At 46.4% G+C, this 18,985-nt stretch overlaps 1 protein-coding gene across 2 annotated transcripts in view; it reads left to right on the top strand.

Annotated features, from left to right (window-relative positions):
• The window catches only part of LOC149307610 (paired box protein Pax-7), a 105,697-nt gene that overhangs the window by 62,824 nt on the left and 23,888 nt on the right, over positions 1-18,985 (top strand). For both annotated transcript variants that reach the window (XM_089536902.1, XM_089536903.1), the window contains exons 6-7: positions 2,642-2,807; positions 4,085-4,281. In XM_089536902.1, the coding sequence (XP_089393028.1) occupies positions 2,642-2,807; positions 4,085-4,281 (363 nt within the window). The remainder of the gene's footprint in view (positions 1-2,641; positions 2,808-4,084; positions 4,282-18,985) is intronic.

Genomic DNA, 18,985 nt, shown 5'->3' on the forward strand with positions numbered 1-18,985 from the left:
ACTTTCACTGCCACTGCTCCATCCTATGCGACCCTGAGGTTTGTACTTTGAGGAGGAGGTACTTGATTTGCAATCCAGATTGATGGATTGATTCACACTACATTTGCCCCGATCGTATTTTTCCCCTTTAAAATAACCCACTTGTGGTTCACATTCATGAACAAATCAGTTCAAAATGGACCCACTCCACCTGGTCAACGGGCAGATTTAAATCGATTCCGATCTGCATCTGGTTCACACTTGCGCAGAATTGATTTATCCAGAAAAACGTGAGGAATAATCAGCGTCAAAAAGACGTGGGTTAAATGGGTCTAGTGTGTGCCCCCTCTCCGAATCATTTCAGCAATTCAGTTCAAGTAGGAACCAGGATCCTTTGAACCAATTTGTGATCCAGTTTAAAAGGTAGTGGGAATCAGGCCCCCATTAACCTAGAAAGTGGGATATCCTTCTAGTCGTCAAAGAAACCAGTGACTTCCAGTCCATCTCCTGCTTTCTGGTCTTGCTGGTGCAGGTCCGAAGGGACTGGTTGTCACTGGGGGATTAATTTGTGTGTGTGTGTGTTTGTCTGTATAATGTGTAACTAGATCTCTCCCGGCAGGAGAAATCTTTTAGTGGCTGATAAAACCTTAACTGCGCCGGAGCGAAAACAGGTTCCCTTTGAAGTGGGTCTTGCATTACCCTCTTGACGCTCAATCCGGTATATTTTAACCGCCAATAAAATGATTTATAAGCATAAGAGAGATGCCTTTCAGAGCCGGAGCAAGAGGGAAATGTGGCTGGAACGGATTTGGCGGGGACAGATTGTGTAGCTTCCCTTGGGTTTGTTTTTCTTCTTCTTCTCCGAGACGCGCACAAAATGAGAAAATAAAGAGGTTGAATGCTTGCATTTGGCTGTCATCAAAATATTCCCCCACTTTTTATTTCATGAGACAGGAGAGGACATTTTGTGAAGGGGGCACCACCGAAATAGAGCCGCGACACAAAAGCGTGTGAGCTTTGGGAGTAATTTTGGGTTTTCGTTCTCAAAGGAGAAAATAAATGCTCAGAAGGAGGGTCTCCCAAACAACTATCATCCTTAAGAAATGCTGCGACAGGTGGCTTTTGGGCCAGTGGGGCAGTAAATCCACTCCAGGTTTTACTCAAGATCCTGGACCTATTTGAGGCTGGCATAGAGTTCGGCATCTTGGAGGATCCATCTAAAACACATCACTTGCGGTGGCTTCCATGTCTATAGAGGGTGGGTTCAACCTCCTTTGGGTTTTGATCCAGAATTGAGTTTTGCAAAGAGCTGAACCCATCCCCTGAAAATAGGATCAGCGCCTTGAATAACTCCTTTGAAATTTGAGCTAAAATCCGGAGCAAGGCAAGGCTGGGAAAGAATCCTTCCTAAAGTTGAAGTTGATGATAGTAGACTAGATGGATTTCCAAGGATCTGATCCAGCTTCCAACGTCTTGATGGTCAACCTTCTCACCATTTCTCAATAGATCCTAATCATAAATAAATAACTATTCTTTTTTAACCTGAGAGACCAACTCTCTAGGCATCTCTAGGTCTTCCAGTACAACTCTGTGGTCAACATCTCCTGGAAGTTGCTCATAGAATTGATCTTGGAGGACCTACAAATGCCTAGAGAAGTGTTCTCTCTAGGGAATCTCTATGTCCTCCAGTGTCTGTCTGCTGGCGGACATTGACCATAGAGTCACACCAGAGAACCTAGAGATTCCCAGAGAGAACATGTTAATCAACTCTTTGAGTAAGCAAATCCACAAACGTTGTAGCAGAAGGTCAAGACCCAAGAGCTGGTTGGATAATGAGGGTGAAAAATTCATCCGGAGTCCAAAAAAGTAGATAGTATGATGCCTGGCTACTTGTTACTCCTTTGTCTTCTGGTTCTGACTCATTGCGTCGATCCAGATGATTTCTCACAGTGGAATTCCCAACTTGATGGGTTTCTCTCCAACCCCAGTCCTTGGGGAGAGGTCAATTTCTCTCTCTTTCTCTGACACACACACAAACACACACATCACTGTGAAATTTAATCCTCTCTCTTAGGCCTGGAAAGCTCAGCAGCTGTGTTCTCAACCGTCTCAAAAGCTTAGCCACTAATTTCTCAGCTAGCGTTCCATCAGTGCATCCCGTCCCTTCGAACCGGGATTGCAACCCTCAGAATTTCTCTTCTTTCTTTCTTTCTTTCTTTCTTTCTTTCTTTCTTTTTCCTTCTTTCTTTCCTTCCTTCCTTCCTTCCTTCCTTCCTTCCTTCCTTTCTGGGATAAAAGAAAAACAACATTCCAGAAGTCAACTTGATTTGGTTGGACAAAGACACGCCAAGGTTTCCGTGGCCAAGCAAGGGTTTGAACCCTGGTCTCCTAAATAACCCTAAAAGGCAGCAGATCCCATCCGATCTTGGAAGCCAAGCAGGGTCAGCCCTGGTTAGTCCTTGGATATGAGACAAATATGGCTGTCGGCTCTATTTCAGAGGGAGGAAGCACCTCTGAAGATCCCTTGCCCAAGAAAACCCAGTGAAATGTGACCCTGGATTGAGAGGAGTGATTTCCATGTGAATCTGTGTATTGTTCTGTTGTTGATGGAGGGTCTCTTTGGCAGCGGACTCACAACTTCTCTCCTCTCTCCCGCTTCTAGGTCTGGTTCAGCAACCGAAGGGCAAGATGGCGCAAACAGGCCGGTGCCAACCAACTGGCAGCGTTCAACCATCTCCTGCCCGGGGGTTTCCCACCCACTGGGATGCCAACTTTGCCCCCGTATCAGCTTCCAGATTCGACCTACCCAACGACCACTCTTTCCCAAGGTGAATGCAAAATATACTTGATTCGCAGTATAATGTTTCCCGTTTCTTTCTCTCTCTCTCTCTCTCTCTCTCTTTGATAGCTTCTTGCATTTTTGCCACTGTTTTGCTCACATATGGGTATGGCCTGAGGCACATGGGTTCTAGAGTCCTTGTAAGCATCATGGCCAAGGGTCGATATCTGTAATCTTGTAAGCCACCCCAGTTGTGATACAGAGAGGGGTGGGATAAAAATAAAATGTTATTATTATCAATTTATTATTATTCAGCAGTGTAAGAAGGGTCAACTTGTGTTCAGTAAGCCCTGCTGGGTCATTTCATTTTAGCCTTGGCAGCTCAAGGCTGAAACTCCCATCAGGCCCCGCCATCATAGCCGATGGTGAAGGATGATGAGAGTTGTAGTCCAATATCTATAATGCCTCTCGTTTCCCAGAGGTAAAATAAGGCACTATAAGCAGCCAATTTCTGCATGTGCTTCTGAGGAGAGCAGGGCTTGGGACTCGGAGGAAGTTGGGTTGTCCATGAGAAGCGACACGAGAGCCATCTTTGAACGTCTGAAGGGATGCAATGCAGGTGACGAAGCTGCTCCAAAGAGTAAAACATGAACCAATGGGTTCAAATCACAAGATGAGACAACCCTCCTAAACATTAGGAAGAACTTCTTAGTGGGAAGAACCTTGGAAGATGATGGAGGTCCTTAAAGAGAGGCTGAGCGTCCATCTCTCAGGAGTACTTTAGCCATGGATTCGCCCATGGCAAAAAGTTGGATTAGATGGCCTTTGGTCACTTCTAAGGTTCTATGATTCTAGAACTGCCTTCTCATAATTCACAGGACAGACCCACAGTTGCGTTGCGTTGGTCCATAAGCCAGCTCTGACCTTTGGTGATCAAACGGTGACCAATCTGGTTTTCTTGACCAGATGTCTTCAGGGGATTGTCCTCCTCCCTCTAAGGCTGGAAGAAAACAGTGGACCCTTGGTATCCACTAGAGCTTGGTTCCAGGACCCCGTAGATACCCAAATCCATGGATCCCATGCAATACCATGGCATAATAAAATAGCGACCCTTATATAAAATGGAAAATGTAAGTATTTTCAAGGTATGGATGGTTGAATCCACGGATAATGAATCCGTGGATATGGAGGGCCAACTGTATGGTTTGCCCAAGGGTCACCTAGTGGGGTTCCATGACACTCAAACCACAACTCTACATTGGGTCCCTGGAATGGAGCAACCGCTGGATGGACATTGTTTTAGCTGGTCGTTCTTTGTTCCCACAGATGGAGGAAGCACTGTGCACAGGCCCCAGCCATTGCCACCCTCCACCATGCACCAGGGAGGGCTTGCAGCTGCCGCGGCTGATTCAACCTCGGCTTACGGGGCCCGGCACAGCTTCTCCAGCTACTCTGAGAGCTTCATGAATCCGGCGGCTCCAGCAAACCACATGAACCCTGTCAGCAATGGCCTCTCTCCACAGGTAGGTTGCTCACCCTTGTTTTAAAGACCCATCTGCTCTGGTTTAGGCAACCCAGTGGGAAATGGAAAGACCCTCTAAAAGTTAAATTTCCAAGGGAGTCTGTGGTTGGCAGCCATGGGAAACCTGGATGTCTGAAAGTGATCCAACACTCTGAAATAGAGATGTAGATTCAGGAGAACGAGATGGCAAGATGGATGGATGGATGGATGGATGGATGGATGGATGGATGGATGGATGGATGGATGAGTGGATGGGTGGGTGGGTGGATGGGTGAGTGGATGGGTGAGTGGATGGATGGATAGACGGCTGGATAGATAGATAGACGGACGGACGGACGGATGGATGGATCAAGGGACCAATGGATTGGTGGATTGCTTTTGAGTGACTTTTTGCATTTGGGGGAGCAATTGTGTTGCAAATTGTGTCAATAGAAGGAATAATAATGCACATATTGAGTAGACTACAATAGTTGCTGCTTTGTTCCATGGACCTCTAAGAAAAATACAGATGTATGGAATGGGCTGTTTCCATCTTTTGACTCCATGATGTCCCTCCTGTGCTTGCCATATGTTTGTATGTCTTTTTGACTATGATTCCTGGTTATGGCTATTCTGTGTTGTAACCATGGTCTTGGTAATGACCATGTCAGGGGTGAATCCATGCATTTAAAGGGGTTTTCTATGGTACTGAACCCTATGTTCCCAAAATGGCACCGTGGCAATCTCCTTGGAAGTTCAGACAAAAAATGCAGAGCGGATTTACCACCCAAGCGATGCATGTGGCAGCTATAATCGCAAATGATTCCAAGATGCCAGTGCATTTCATATCTCTGTATTCTTGTTCCTCTGTATCACTGAACTACTCTGCCTTTGCATTAAGGGCCACATTATTGGGGTTCAATGTGATGGTCCTTCCAACTCTATGATTCTACGATTGAAGGTGACAATCTTCTTGTAACATAGACATGTGGAAATGCTCATGCTCAGATTTTCCATGCCGTCCTTTGACAGATCCCAAAAGATCTTGTCATCTCTGACCTAAAGGTGATCATTATATGGGTGCATGTTAGTACATATTGTCATGGGATTGCATCCAACTCTTTAGGATCTTAGACCATTGCTGTTATGTGCCGTCCAATTAGCTTCGACTTATTACAACTCTGGGAAGGAGAGATCTCCAAGAAATCAGGTCTTGCAAGTCTTGCAAGCTCAGGGCAGCCAAGACTTCCTTGATGGAGACAATCCACCTTTTTCCGACTGTCTTCAACTCTTATACAGTAGCTATCATCTTTTCCATTGAGTCGTATCTTCTCTCAGTATTTCCAAAGTACAACAACATTAATTCAAGAAAGAGATAGATAAGATTACTTTGCAAAAGGGATGTAAATTCAAGAAACAGATAGATAAAGTTACTTTGCAAAAAGGGTACAAATTAAAGAGATACCTACAACTACTTTGCAGAAGGCCATATATCATGACGGTAAAGGTCCCAGGTTCAAATCCCCACCACTTCCATGTAAAGTTGCAAGAAGGTCCCCCTGTTTGTAAAGCCCTTGTAAAGCTGCCGCTGCCACTCGCTGGCCTAGACGGTCCCTTGGCACGACTTGTAGTCTCCAAACTACAGATCCCAGGATGGCGCTAGGGCCGCCAAAGCGGTGCCGAACTGCATTATTATAATCCTGCTGCCTGTGTTCCTTTCTATGGGAGAGGGAAGAAGGCGTGCGGCCCGCCAGACATCCGAAGGTCAGGCCGTTTCCCCCCGCGTAAGAACTTGTTCCTACACGGCGATAAGCCGGCGCAATGAATCCTGATCCTCGCCCGCCCGGCCCTTTTGCACATTTGATAGAGCGGGCAGAGTCTCCCTTTCAGGGGGAGAAAAGGGGAAATCCGTAATACTTCTCCCTGTGCAACCGTAATGCCAGGATGTTCCCAATCTGCTTTGAGGGATGGAAAGATTAAGAATAATAATATAACAAAAAAAATTGCAATAAAATATGTGTGAACGCGGGGGTAATTGTGGACAAATGCAGCATTCAAATTCATTTTTCCAGCTCTTTTACACACCATTTCAATCTTATTTTCTGCTTATTAATGAGATCTTGTTGGCTCGGGTGGGCAGAACTGCCCAGTTTTCTTGGGTAATTGCACATAATTTTCCTTTCCACTAGTGATTTGCATCTGATCTTTTTTTCTCTCCCCCTAATTCTTTGCTATTTAACCCTCCCTCCCCAAATCTCTCTCCCTCCTTTTTCCTACACACACACTACACACACACCAGCCTTCATTTTAAATGCTTATTATACTCACAGACACTTGGACAAAAGCGAGCCGGCGAGCGAGCGAGGAATGAGACAGAAGCCGAACATGTCAGGAAAATGAGCCGGCCGCAGTGGCACTCTCTGCGATAGCTGCGTGACAGCCATGGACCAAGATGTGATCTGCATACTGGTTATCACACCTCCCTCCAGACTACATCTCCTATCCTCCCTGGCCTTGGATACTATATCTGGATGCTTTAACACATAGCTTGCAAAAATGGCTTGCGTTTGTAGACTGGAGCAATGTGGCGGGTGCACATAGCACCGGGTAACACCTCAGAAGGGTTGCGCATGCAATGGAGAGGTACACCTGATGAAACTGCTGGGCAAGGGAGACTTAATTTAGTTATTTAAGGGGCGGCGAAACAGTGTCGCAAGGCCTAAAAAGAACCCACCGGGTACCATTGGCGCCTTTGCGGGCAACAATGATGTCCATGCAGCACCACAGGCCACTGATGTCAAAGCATCTATATGTCTATATGTATGTATGCATTGACCACTGGCCTATGGGAAAGCGTGGGTTTTCCCATAGACATGATTCAGCTGATTTGGAGCCAGTCTATTTCTGCACTGCAAAAATACTTTACTATATATACTCATGTATACATCTGGAAATGTAGGTTTAAAAACTGACCCAAATAACCCAAGTCGATTTATCCACAGGTCAATGTAAGTACTGTATTTAACGCATGGTGAAAGGCAAGAGTTTAATCTGCCCTGGAAGCACTGACCCCCTTCTACTCTCTCATCCATCCAGCCTTTAGTATATGCACTAACAGTTATAGTTTTCCTTTACTTCATCCTTTACATCCTTTACTATATGTCCATAAGTTTTACCTTCAACTTATCCATGGGTCCATAATTTTGGACCCAAAACCTGCCCTCGACTTATATACGAGCTTGACTTATCGTCGAGTAGCTCTGGTAACTTTGCACCACTTTAACTGCCACGGCTCAATGCTGTGGGATCCTGGGATGTGTAGTTTGGTGAGATATTTCCCCTTCGCTATCAGAGAGCATTGCTGCTCCAAGATGCTACAAATCCCATGATCCCATAGAAGGCACCACGGCAGTTAAAACAGCATCAAGCCGCATTAATGCAGCAGTGCAAATGCAGCAGTGCAAATGTTGCGTTTGCAAGGTGCGATTGTAATTGAGAGAAGCGTTTCTGGAAAAGGTTTTAGAAGAGCGATGCAGGGTCTTGCCTCTCAAAACCTCACTTGTTCCTGAAGTCGCACTTTTGAAATGACTTTCTGGAAGGCGAATTAGGAATCTGCGTTTTCCTTGCTCAAGTTAAATTTCAGAAAACCCAGCCGTCTTAAAAAGATCCTTTTGGTGAGATCAGCCCCTCGGTATCAAATGCAAGTTCTCCGTCAACTTTTAACCTACGCAATCCCACCAAGCTGGTGTTTCTTTCCTATAAACGTTCCTTTCCTCCTCCTTTTTCCCTCCCTTCTTTGAACCCGTTCCCCTCCTTCCCAAGCCATCTGCTCCTGTCAATGAAACGGAGAGGCCAGGACCAGCTTGACTTTTCTTCCCTCTCCTCCGCTTCGTGTGAAAAGCGATGGAGAAAATAATATTATCTTCCCAAGTTAGGCCTCCCGGGAGGATTTTTAGCGCTGGGGGGAAAGGAGAAGGGATTCCCAACTGATCCGCATAGAACATGTTTTGCAAACATTTTGCAAATCCAACTCCTCCATGTCCTCCTTAAGCTGCGGCGCCCAGACTTGGACCCTCTTGGTTTGAGCATTTTGGACTATGACTCTTGGATTCGAATCCCCGCTCGTCCATGTAAACCCAAAGGGTTGCCTTGGGCAAGTTACACTCTCTCAGCCTCAGAGGATGACCATGGCAAACCTGCCTTGGAAGAAACTTGCCAAGAAAACCCCATGATACGGTTGGCATAACTGGGAAACAACTTAAAGGAACGCAACAACAACCCTAAGATCTGAAGAGTCTCTTTCCCCAATGGATCCTAATTTCCCATAGCTATCTCTCTAAGCCTTGGCAATGCAACCAGAAGAGCTCACAAGAGTAGGACCTGTGATTTAGGTTTTGAAGACTGTAGGAAACCAGGCCTGAAGAGAAGGCAAAGAAAGTCCAAAATCCCCTGGCAATAACCATGGTTTTATTCTTCTTTTATACCACTTTGCATATCATTTCACAGACGTGTTTTTACCCTGATGCAAAAGCGTGGAGGTTTTGCAAAACAAACTGGCACACAAGTGCATTGCAAAACAACCGATGAATACATTAATAAAATCCAATGGGTCCTTGGTTTTACTCCGGTTCCAGGACAGTGAATACCAAAATCCATGGATGCTCAAGTCTCATTAAACACAATGGTATACTCCAAAGGTGCAGTATAAAACTGCAAGATCAAGGTTTGCATATTTTCAAGCCAAGGATGGTTGAATCCACGAATAAAGAATCCATGGATATAGAGGGCCAAATATATTTCTTTTGAGTCTTTGGATCCATGGATAAAGTGTCTGTGGATGCGGAGGGTCAACTGCATGGCTTTTGCATACATGTTTGGATCCATGGATAAAGAACCCTTGGATATGGAAGGCCAAATGTGTTTCTTTTGCATCTTTTCAAGCCGTGGATGGTTGAGTCCGTGGATGAAGGGTCCATGGATACGGAGGACAGAGTGTATTATTCTTAGCCCTGCAAAGTCCTCAAATCCTTGTTGGAGACTCAAAGAGTGCCTCTCCTCCTCTTGGCCCCTCTCTCGTTCTTTCTTTTCCCTGCCAGGGTGTTTCGGAGCAACCACGATGCCCGCCTGAGTTGGCCAAGGGAGATGGTGGAGAATTGCAGCGTAGGGAGGAGAGGGGGGAAAACCAATTTTTCTCCTTTATGTGATTAATAAGGGAGCTTGAGAGACATCTTGGGGCAGCCCAGATAGAGGGAGAGAAAATGAAAGATTAGCAATTAATGCCAGGGAGAGGAAAGCGAGGAGCGATGCCAGGCGACCTCTGGAATTCAGAGGGTTTTGCAAAGATGCTGCGGCACTAACCCCCCCCCCCAAAAAAAAAAAAAAATCTGAAAATTGGGAGGAGAGGAGAAGGCAACATGTTGGTGGAGAAAGGGGCCAGGAATGGGATTGATTGCAAAGGGCCTGGGATGGAGACATACGCTTGGGTCCATACTGCAGAGTTAAAGCAGTTCGATACCGCTTTAATGGCCATGGATCCATGCTAGGGAACCCTGGGATGTGCAGTTTGTTGGGGAAGTGAAGAGGGTACTAGGTCTCCTGGAGTTCTACTCCAGCACCTGAACCACTTAAACATGGAGTGAAACCACTGGAACATGGGGCCATGTCAGCTCCCCTCTTCCAGTCAATGATGATTTATGGTGACCCTATATTAGGTTTATTCAGAGAAGGATTGCTGTTGCCATCACCGGAGACTGATGAGAAAGCATGGCTTGCCCAAGTTCTTCCAGACCGTTTTTTGGGTTGAGGAGGAAATTGAACCCAGGTCTCCTGGGCTCTGACATTGGTTTCTATGGCAAACCTCTCCTAAGGCTTTCTCTGGCTGTAGAATTAATGGAATTTGATATTACTTTAACTGCCACAGCTCCATGGTGTGGAATCCTGGGATTGGTGGTTCGTTGGGGGGATCAGAGTTCTCTGGTGCAGAAGACTAAAGACTGAGTAAAGCTATATATAGTTTAACCCATAGCATAGAGCCGTGGCAGTTAAAGCGGTGTCAAATTGCATTAATTCTGCAGTGTAGATGCAGCTTGCACTGCAGTCATAAATGCCTTTATAAATGCATTTACATGTTCATATAAATCAACATGATGATGGGGTGAGGAGGATGGTGAGGATGACATTGAGGATGATGACGATGAGACCAGGGTTAGATTCCCGGCTCGGCCATGGAAACCTATTGGGTGACACTGGGCAAGTCAGCCTCAGGGAAGGCCATGGCAAACCTCCTTTGAACAAACCTGGCCAAGAAAACCCCAGGATAGGTTTGCCTTAGGGTCACCATAAGTCGGAAACTTATGGAAGTGTGCAACAACAGAAAATAAAGCAATGCAATTGTGGGCTGCACTAACAAGAGCCTAGTATCCAGACCAGGGAAGACATAGTGCCAACTTTTGCAACAACCCTTGCCAGGAAAACCCCATGATAAGGTTGCCTTAGGGTTGCCATAAGTCAGAAATGACTTGAAGGCACATGACAACCACGACAACAGAGTATTATTATTATTAGCCAATGCCTCATGGTCTTTGCGAGAGTGCCATGGCGAACCTAAAACTAGCAAAAGCTAACCACGAAGGACGGTGACAATAGGGGTCTCTTGGGGTCTTGCAATGGAAGGAGAAATGAACAACAACGCCCTCGTCTCCCCATTACGCAACCCCCGCGCAAGGACAATGCGCTTCTTGGCATGAGGCACAAGATCAGCCCTCTTGCCGGGGTCCACAGGCCGCAAATGAGTAAATTGATCAAAGGTGGGGACAGCCGGAGCCGCGATGATAAGCCGGGGTCTTTAAGCTTATCAGGGTTTGGGGAAATGAAGGGGGATCTCCTTGCAGTCAATGAGGACCTGAAAGGGGATCATGAAGGACTCAGGGGAGATAGGAGAGAAGGGAGGCGGAGGAGGGATGCCTGGAGAAACGGCGAAGTGGATGATCTAATCTCGCCTAAGCAGCAAAACGGGGGGCCAGAAGACACCCACGGCTCCTGGGAATCGGACAAAGGGAAATAATCCAAACGCCCCCCACCAACCCCTCTCCGATTTCAAGGGATGCGGAGTCTCCAGACCAATTAGCAGCTGGGCTGGACTGCAAAAGTGCAAAAAGGCCCCGGGGTCCGGCCTGCAGGGACACAGAGACAACCGCAGTCCGACAACAAGGACTACTTGTCGCACCCATGATGTGATCCTGGTCCCGACATTATCTCACAATTTGCAGGCTAGGAATAATAGTCGGCCCTCTGTATCCACGGATCCGTCATCCACAGATTCAACCATCCACAGATTGAAAATATGCATTAGAAATAGATTTGGTCCTCCATATCCACAGATTCTTTATCCATGGATTCAACCATCTTTGGCTTGAAAATATGCAAAAGAAATACAGTACAGAAATACAGAATTAAGGTCAGAGAAATGTAGAGCTGGATGAGGCCTCCAGGGCCATCCTGTGCAACTCCTTTCCATGTGGGAACATGCAACTCAAGCACTCCTGAAGGTTGCCCATCCAATGTCTGCTTGAAGACCTCCATTTGGAGGTCTATCACCCTCCAAAGCAGTCCATCCCACTATTGAACAGCTCTTACAGTCCTTAATGTTTAGGTGGAATCTCTTTTCTTGTCATTGGAATCCATGGGTTTGTGTTCAGGTCTCTGGAGCTGCGGAAAACAAGCTGGCTCTATCTTCTCCATGTCGTGCCTTGAGATACTTAAAGATGGCCATCATGTCACCTCTCCATCTTCTCTTCTCCTTGCTGAACCTACTCTACTCATCCCTTCTCATTCCTCATAAGGCTTAGTTCCCAAGTCCTTAATTATGGCAAGATCCTACACTTAAGACACATCAATGTATCTGGCGTGTTCTCATTGTCTTATGCATGCATACATTCGCTTCTGCAAACAGGTGGGGCATTTGGGTCAATGAGTGAAGGCCACATTCAGTTGGAGGTTAGAAAAGCAGTTACACGTTTCCATTGCATTGCATACTGTGCACATTGCCAAGTTCTTTGACCCTTTGAAATGAGAGCATGGTTGTGTATGGCTTCACATTCATGAACATGGGTTGTGCAATGCCGTAATTCTGTAACAAGATGGCACAGCACAACTGAGGCATAATTCATGCTCCATCTCCTTGATGCAGACTCTTGGCTGGAGTGTATCTTTCTGCTCATAGAATTGCATTCCAGTTGTGCAGCCTTGAATTGCGACACCATATTGTGTGTCAATGTACAGGTGCAGTGCACATCTGTGTGCACCTGTGCATGGATGTGCCATTACCTGCAGAATGAGCATTCAGGCACAAAGCACATCCATGCATATTGCACATCCATGCACAACAGCACCACAAGTGGAACTCCACTCCAGTCTATGGTTTCCAGAATCTTCAGGGGTGGGAATGAAAGACCATTAAACCATTGGGTGCGTGCATGGGATCTAGGAGGAAACCACTCTCTTGGCTGTATGTATATCAGAGAGGGCAAGCAAATGCCTGGAGCAGAGTTATGAATGCGAAACCAACCATAGTTATGGAATCAGATCAACTGCACCTCAGTCGCCATGCAATAGGAAGCAGCTGCTGCCATCAACTGGGCTCTGTTCCTCTCATGGTTGTGAAGGTCAAAACTGACTCTGAACAAACCTTGCCAAGAAAGGACTTGGGGTGACCATAAGGCAAATCTATCATAAGGTCTTGGTGCCACAACCAGTGACAACTCCTAGAATTCCATAGTCGTGAGTCGTGGCGGTTAAAGCGACGTCAAACTGGATTATTTCTGCGGCACGGATGCAGCTGCAGTAAAATAAATGGATGAAGGGCAGTGGAGTCTCCTTTATTGGGGGAGGTCAGGAGTGCTTTCATTGAGGCTTCACAGGGTTGGACTAAGTGGCCTTTGGGATCCCAGATGGCAGACTCCGCGCGCCTTCCTCCCATCCTTCCTCTCCTCCACCACGCTTTTTTCCCCTTCCCTTTCTCCTCTCTCGCTCTCTCTCCTTCCCTTCCTCTCCCCTCCATTTGATGTCGCGGAGAGCTGTCTGCCTGCCACTCGGGCGCATCTCTACCGAGAAAGGGATCAGAAGTTTCAACGCGAGCGTTCGGCGCCTCTCCTTTGATCCATGTCCTGAGGCCCTCTTGACGGCATCGGCGGTCGGGTGGATGGGGAGGGAGAAGGAAGGGAGGAAGAAAAACCCACGGAGACAAAACGAGTCAGTCAAAGTGATTCCTGACAACTGTCTCCATGTGATAAGAAAACGCAGTGTGTCTTGGGTGGGTATTTTTCCCCCTCTTCCCCCCTTCCCTAAACCCCCACCAATCCTTTTCTTCCTTTTATATAAAAAAATATATTAAAATACCTCTCTTCCATTGCTATAAGAAGCAGAGACATTTAAACCGCCGCTTTCCAACCCCTGCTGCCAAAAAATAAAAATTAAAAGATGACGACGGCGACGACAGCAGCAACAGCAGCCCTGCCTCGAGTCTCTTCCTCCTCTCACCTGCCTCCCTCCTTCCCTCCTTTTCTTTTCCTTTCTTTCAAAAAAATATATATCCCACCGATGCCACCGCTTTCCTCCCTCGGCCGCTTTCTCCCCACTAATGCGCTGTGTCGGATGCCACCCGTTAGCCCAGCGCCGGTTTAATTATCTTTCTAAAAAGAGGTGGAAAAGGGGGAGTAATAATAAAAAATAATAATAATAAAAGACCTGCTGAATTTGCAGGTGGCCAAGATGGTCTTTATGTTATTATCCTTGGCCCTATCCACAGGGAAATGCCTGCGCTGAAAAGGGAAGTTTGAGCGAGGGAAGAGGGAACAAGAAAGAACAAATGAGTGCAAAAAGAAAATCGTGCAGTGGCCAATTCGTTTATAGACCCGTTAATTATTACAAGTCCTTTATGATTTGGACAGGCGGGACGTTTGCCTGCCAGACGCAATCTCCGATTCGCGGCGTGCGGCCTTTTTGCCGAGCGTGGCCACGGCGAATGGGAGCATGCACTTCTCCTTTTTCCCCACCATCTTTTCTAGGACTATCAAGAACCTCAAGTGTTGAACTCAAAAAATATGGTCAGCCCCGAGTGCAAATCTGTCCGTCGCCCTTTGCAAAATTAGTGTTGTGCCATCCAGAAGCATGGTAGGGGGCAGCATAGTGGGTTATGAGCGTTGGACTAGGACTCCGGAGACCAAGGTTCGAATCATGGCACAGCCATGGAAACCCATTGGGTGACTATGGGTGAGTCACACTTTCTCAGCCTCAGAGGGTAGCCACGGCAAACCCTCTTGGAAGAAATGTACCCAGAAAACCACCTTAGGGTCACTTAGGAGTGGAACACACTCCTTTGGAGAATGGTGGAGTCTTCTTTAAAGGTCTTTTAACAGAGGCTGGATGGCCATCTGTCAATGGGGATGCTTTGATTGAGAGTTCCTGCATGGTACATTGGGGTTGGACTGGATGGCCCTTGCGCTCTCTTCCAACTCTATGATTCCAAGTTGGAAATGACTTGAAGGCACACAACATCAACAGTTGGGAGGTTCGGAAAGGAGGTACACGCAACTGGAAATGCTTTTCACAGTTACAGAGTAGGTAACCTAGATTTACGCATCCGTAACTGCTTTGTATTCAGAGTCCCTACATTTATGCAATCATGGCTCTATTACCACAATCACAGAAATCGCACAATCCTCCCTTTTTGGGCAGCAGCCACCGCAAGCGATGGAGATCTGTTCTCCCGTCTGTCAGGGTGCAGAGTACTGACATTTCCACCATCTCTGGTGCAGGGAGGAATTGCAACAAGGATCTTGCATCTGGTTGCCCCACAAAAGATCACTGGAGGGAAAGGAATGGAAACATTGGTTTCTGGTTGACAAGAGAACAGACCTCTGTGGCTCACAGCAGCTGCTGCCTGGTTAAGCTAGGAAATACTACTCAGTTTGGGCATGGAAATGCTACTTTAGGGTGCATCTGTCCAGTTGCAATAATGCCATCTGACACCACTTTAAGTGCCATAGCTCCATCCTATGGGATCCTGTCACTTCTAGTTTTGCAAAGCCTTTAGCCTTTTCTGCCAAAGCATGCCAGGGCCTCAGCAAACTACAAATCCCAGGATTCCTTAGGATGGATTCATGACTGGTGTTAGACTGCAACATATGACTGCATATGACTGCAACATAGACTGTGCATATGACAATAGTGCAATGTGGGTGCAAACAAAAGCATAGCCATTGGGTGAAGCTGTATACAAAAATGCACAGGAACAGATATATTGAATCAATGGGATTTGCACAGGTGTTAAAAACTCACCTTTCAACCATTGATGGACTGGGTCTACTCTAGTTAAGACAGCCATGGTGTGTGCGCCTTTTCGTGTGCATTTTATTTTCCTGTTTACTTGCTTTGGTGGGGGAACCGAAAACATTTGCCTGCTCAGATTCAGCTGAGACCTATTGATCTTTTATCCTATCTTGGGGACATTTGCTTATTTGAAGATATATCCAGCCCACCGCCTCCAACTCTGAGGCTGAGGCTAGATAAAAGCCATTCCCTAATATCCGGAGGAAATTGGATTCCAAGCACTTGAACATGGAACGAAAAGCAGGCGGAAAGCACAAAAAACGGGGAGAGTCAATGGAAGAGAGAATCTCAGGCCATGCCAAAACCACAAAACGTGGCCATAAAACGTCACATAAAAATGTGACTGTGGTTGAGTTTGGTTAAGGAGGCTAAGGACCCTCCGTTGACCAAGGTTACCCTTTGGGTTTCCATGGCCAAATGAGGATTCGAACCCTGGTCTCTTCATATCCTAGTCCAACACTCTACAAAATACTGGCTCTCACTTGCAAGTGACACACAATTGCATTGAATTGTGCCCTAGTGCAACATTTGTATTTTCAAGTGTGGGGCACAACTGTAGCCATATCTTTGGAAATATTGCACCATTTGTCCCAGAGGACAGTGTGTTGTGTATCGGTGCATCTTACACAGTTATGCTACAGTTCCAGAGGTGCTAGGTACCTCAATAATAATGTTTTGCTAACACAGGTGCTAGGCACTACAATATTAATGCTGTGACTCCAGAGGTGCTAGGTACCACAGTAATAATGCTATGGCTCCAGAGATGCTAGATGCCACAACAATAATGCTGAGGTTGCAGAGTACCCCACTACACAACAAGACAGGATGGTAAACACCCCAATATACATATTGTGGTATCTAGCACCTCTGCAACCTCAGCATTATTGCTGTGGCATCTAGCATCTCTGGAGGCATAGCATTATTATTGTGGTACCTAGCATCTCTGGGGTCACCGCATTATTACTGTAGTGCCTAGCACCTGTGTTACCAAAGCATTATTATTGTGGTACCTAGCACCTCTGGAGTCACAGCATTATTATTGTAGTGCCTAGCACCCGTGTTACCAAAGCCTTATTATTGTGGTACTTAGCACCTCTGGAACTGTAGCATTCTTGTTGTAGTACCTAGCACCTCTGTAACCATGGCATTGCTATTGTGGCACCTAGCAACTCTAGGATCATAGCATTATTACTGTGGTACTTAGCAGCTCTGGAATCATAGTATTCATCAATCTGCTTGGAACTGATCCCAAGGAACCTATCACTGTTGTTGTTGTTGTTATGTTAGTTTCTCCAAGAAGATAACAGTGATAATAGTTCTCAACAACAGGATCAATTCTAAACAACAGCACCAGATAGATGCTCTAGGTTTATCCAGAGAAGAATTGCTCCTAGTAAAACACTTGATTATGTTGTTGTTGCTAATATTGGCAGTGGTGGTGTTATCTCAGTTACATCAGTTGGTGATAAGAGCTCTGGGATCGATTCCAAACACACCATTGCAACATCTGACTATGTTGTTGTTGTTGTTGTTGTCATCAGATACTTTCACAGAGAGAGAAAGAAACACCCTTCCCTAGGAATAGACATTATTTATTTTATATCAGATTTTCTGAAGTGGAATTCCATTATCTTTTGGGACAGATATCTGGTGGAAGGGGAATGAAATGCCAAAAAGAAGGTGGAAATTGAGACACTAAGGTAGAATGGAGAGGAGAGCGGAGAATGTACATAGACACATTCACATACACATACATATATATATATATATATATATATATATATATATATCCCTTTCTCACCGCACGCGCTCAGCCCTCCCTTTCCCGAACCGCACTGCACTTCACTGATAAACGGGAAATATCGGGGAACGGGATTTCCACATTATCTGAGCGCGGCAGAAAATCAAAATTTCAGTCTAAATCCAAAGAGACGAGGCTCTAAGCCTCCTCCAGCTGATACGGCCGGCAAGAGGAGCTCAGGAGGCGAATGAGTGTTTCTGCATTTTTAGAAAAGGGGGGAGGATGGGAAGGAGAGGAGGCTGGGATACAACCGGGCAGAGAATTAAAGGGGGCAGGGAAAGGTATTTCTTCGTGGGGGGAGAAGGGGGACAGGGGCTTTTCATTCCTTTGTTTGGGTCAAGGAGCTTTTGGGGGGGGTGGGATGACGTACCTTGGATGGTGGCGTGTTTATGTTTGGCCTATATTGGGGAGACCGTCTTGCTATGGCTTTTCCAAGGATGGGCATGTGGCATTTCTTTTTGTTTAACCATGCACTTGGCAAGGGTCGGCGGAGGTTTAATGAGCGATTTCCATGTGCAGCTGAGCACAGTTGCTGAGGTCATAGAGTCGGAAGAGACCCATCCAATCCAACCCTCTTTTGCCATGCAGGAATACATAGAACGGTAGAGTTAGAAGAGACCCCAAAAGCAATCTAGACCATCCTACTGCCATGCAGGAAGACGCAATCCAAGCACTCCTAACACATGGCCATCCAGCCTCTGCTTAAAAGCCTCCAAAGAAGGAGACTCCAATAATATTCCAAGGCAATGTCTTCCATGGTCAAACACCATCAGGATGTTCTTCCTCACCTTTGAGGTCCACACTCAAAAGTCACAGGAGTGGGGGCAACCCCAAAAGCTAGTGAGTGCCCAGCTTCTTCAGGGTGCCCACTTTCATTGCCTCCAATTGACTGTCACTATTTTCATGTTCTTTGCCTGGAGGTGGGCTTAGGGGGTGTTGTATAGTAGTAAGGGCATTGGGATCCAGATTCAAGTCCCTTCATCCGCCCTGCGGACCATGAAGCTCAACAGTTGACTTTGGGCAATGCCAAGTTCCACTTCCTCTCTCATCTTGACCTGCCTTGCCCTTCCCTTCTTCCCATCCTCTTGCCCTTTGGTTTACCTTCCCTGGCTGGTGCGCGCATCACCCACGATCCCAAGGTACAAGATCCCTGTTGTCAAAGAGCCGGAGAGGAAACACCGCCAGTCTGGGAAACGGGGTTGAGAGGGCAGGAGGTGGAAGGTCGCCAACCAGCAAGTGTTTCCATTTAGTTCCAGATGCCAACCTGACAGGTGTGCGCCTCTTGATTGATACGGCAACGTTGCTTCCAAGAGAGACCAGTGGAATAGTATGAGAAGATTCAGCGCTACAGATATAGGATGCAGTTCTATATTACGTTGCTTAACTTTATGCTCAACTTGATGCAACCAAACAAAGGAAGGATGCTATCTGGGTACCAGCAAGAGTTCTGGGTTCTAGCAATGTACATTGGCACTCCCTGGTTAGTGTCCCAATACACATCGAGGTCTGCCGATGCACGTCGGCATTCCTTAACCAT

Source organism: Sceloporus occidentalis, unplaced genomic scaffold, assembly GCF_023333645.1.
Source record: "Sceloporus occidentalis isolate IW3139 unplaced genomic scaffold, rSceOcc1.0.p SCAF_8, whole genome shotgun sequence".
Taxonomy (NCBI): Eukaryota; Metazoa; Chordata; class Lepidosauria; order Squamata; family Phrynosomatidae; genus Sceloporus; species Sceloporus occidentalis.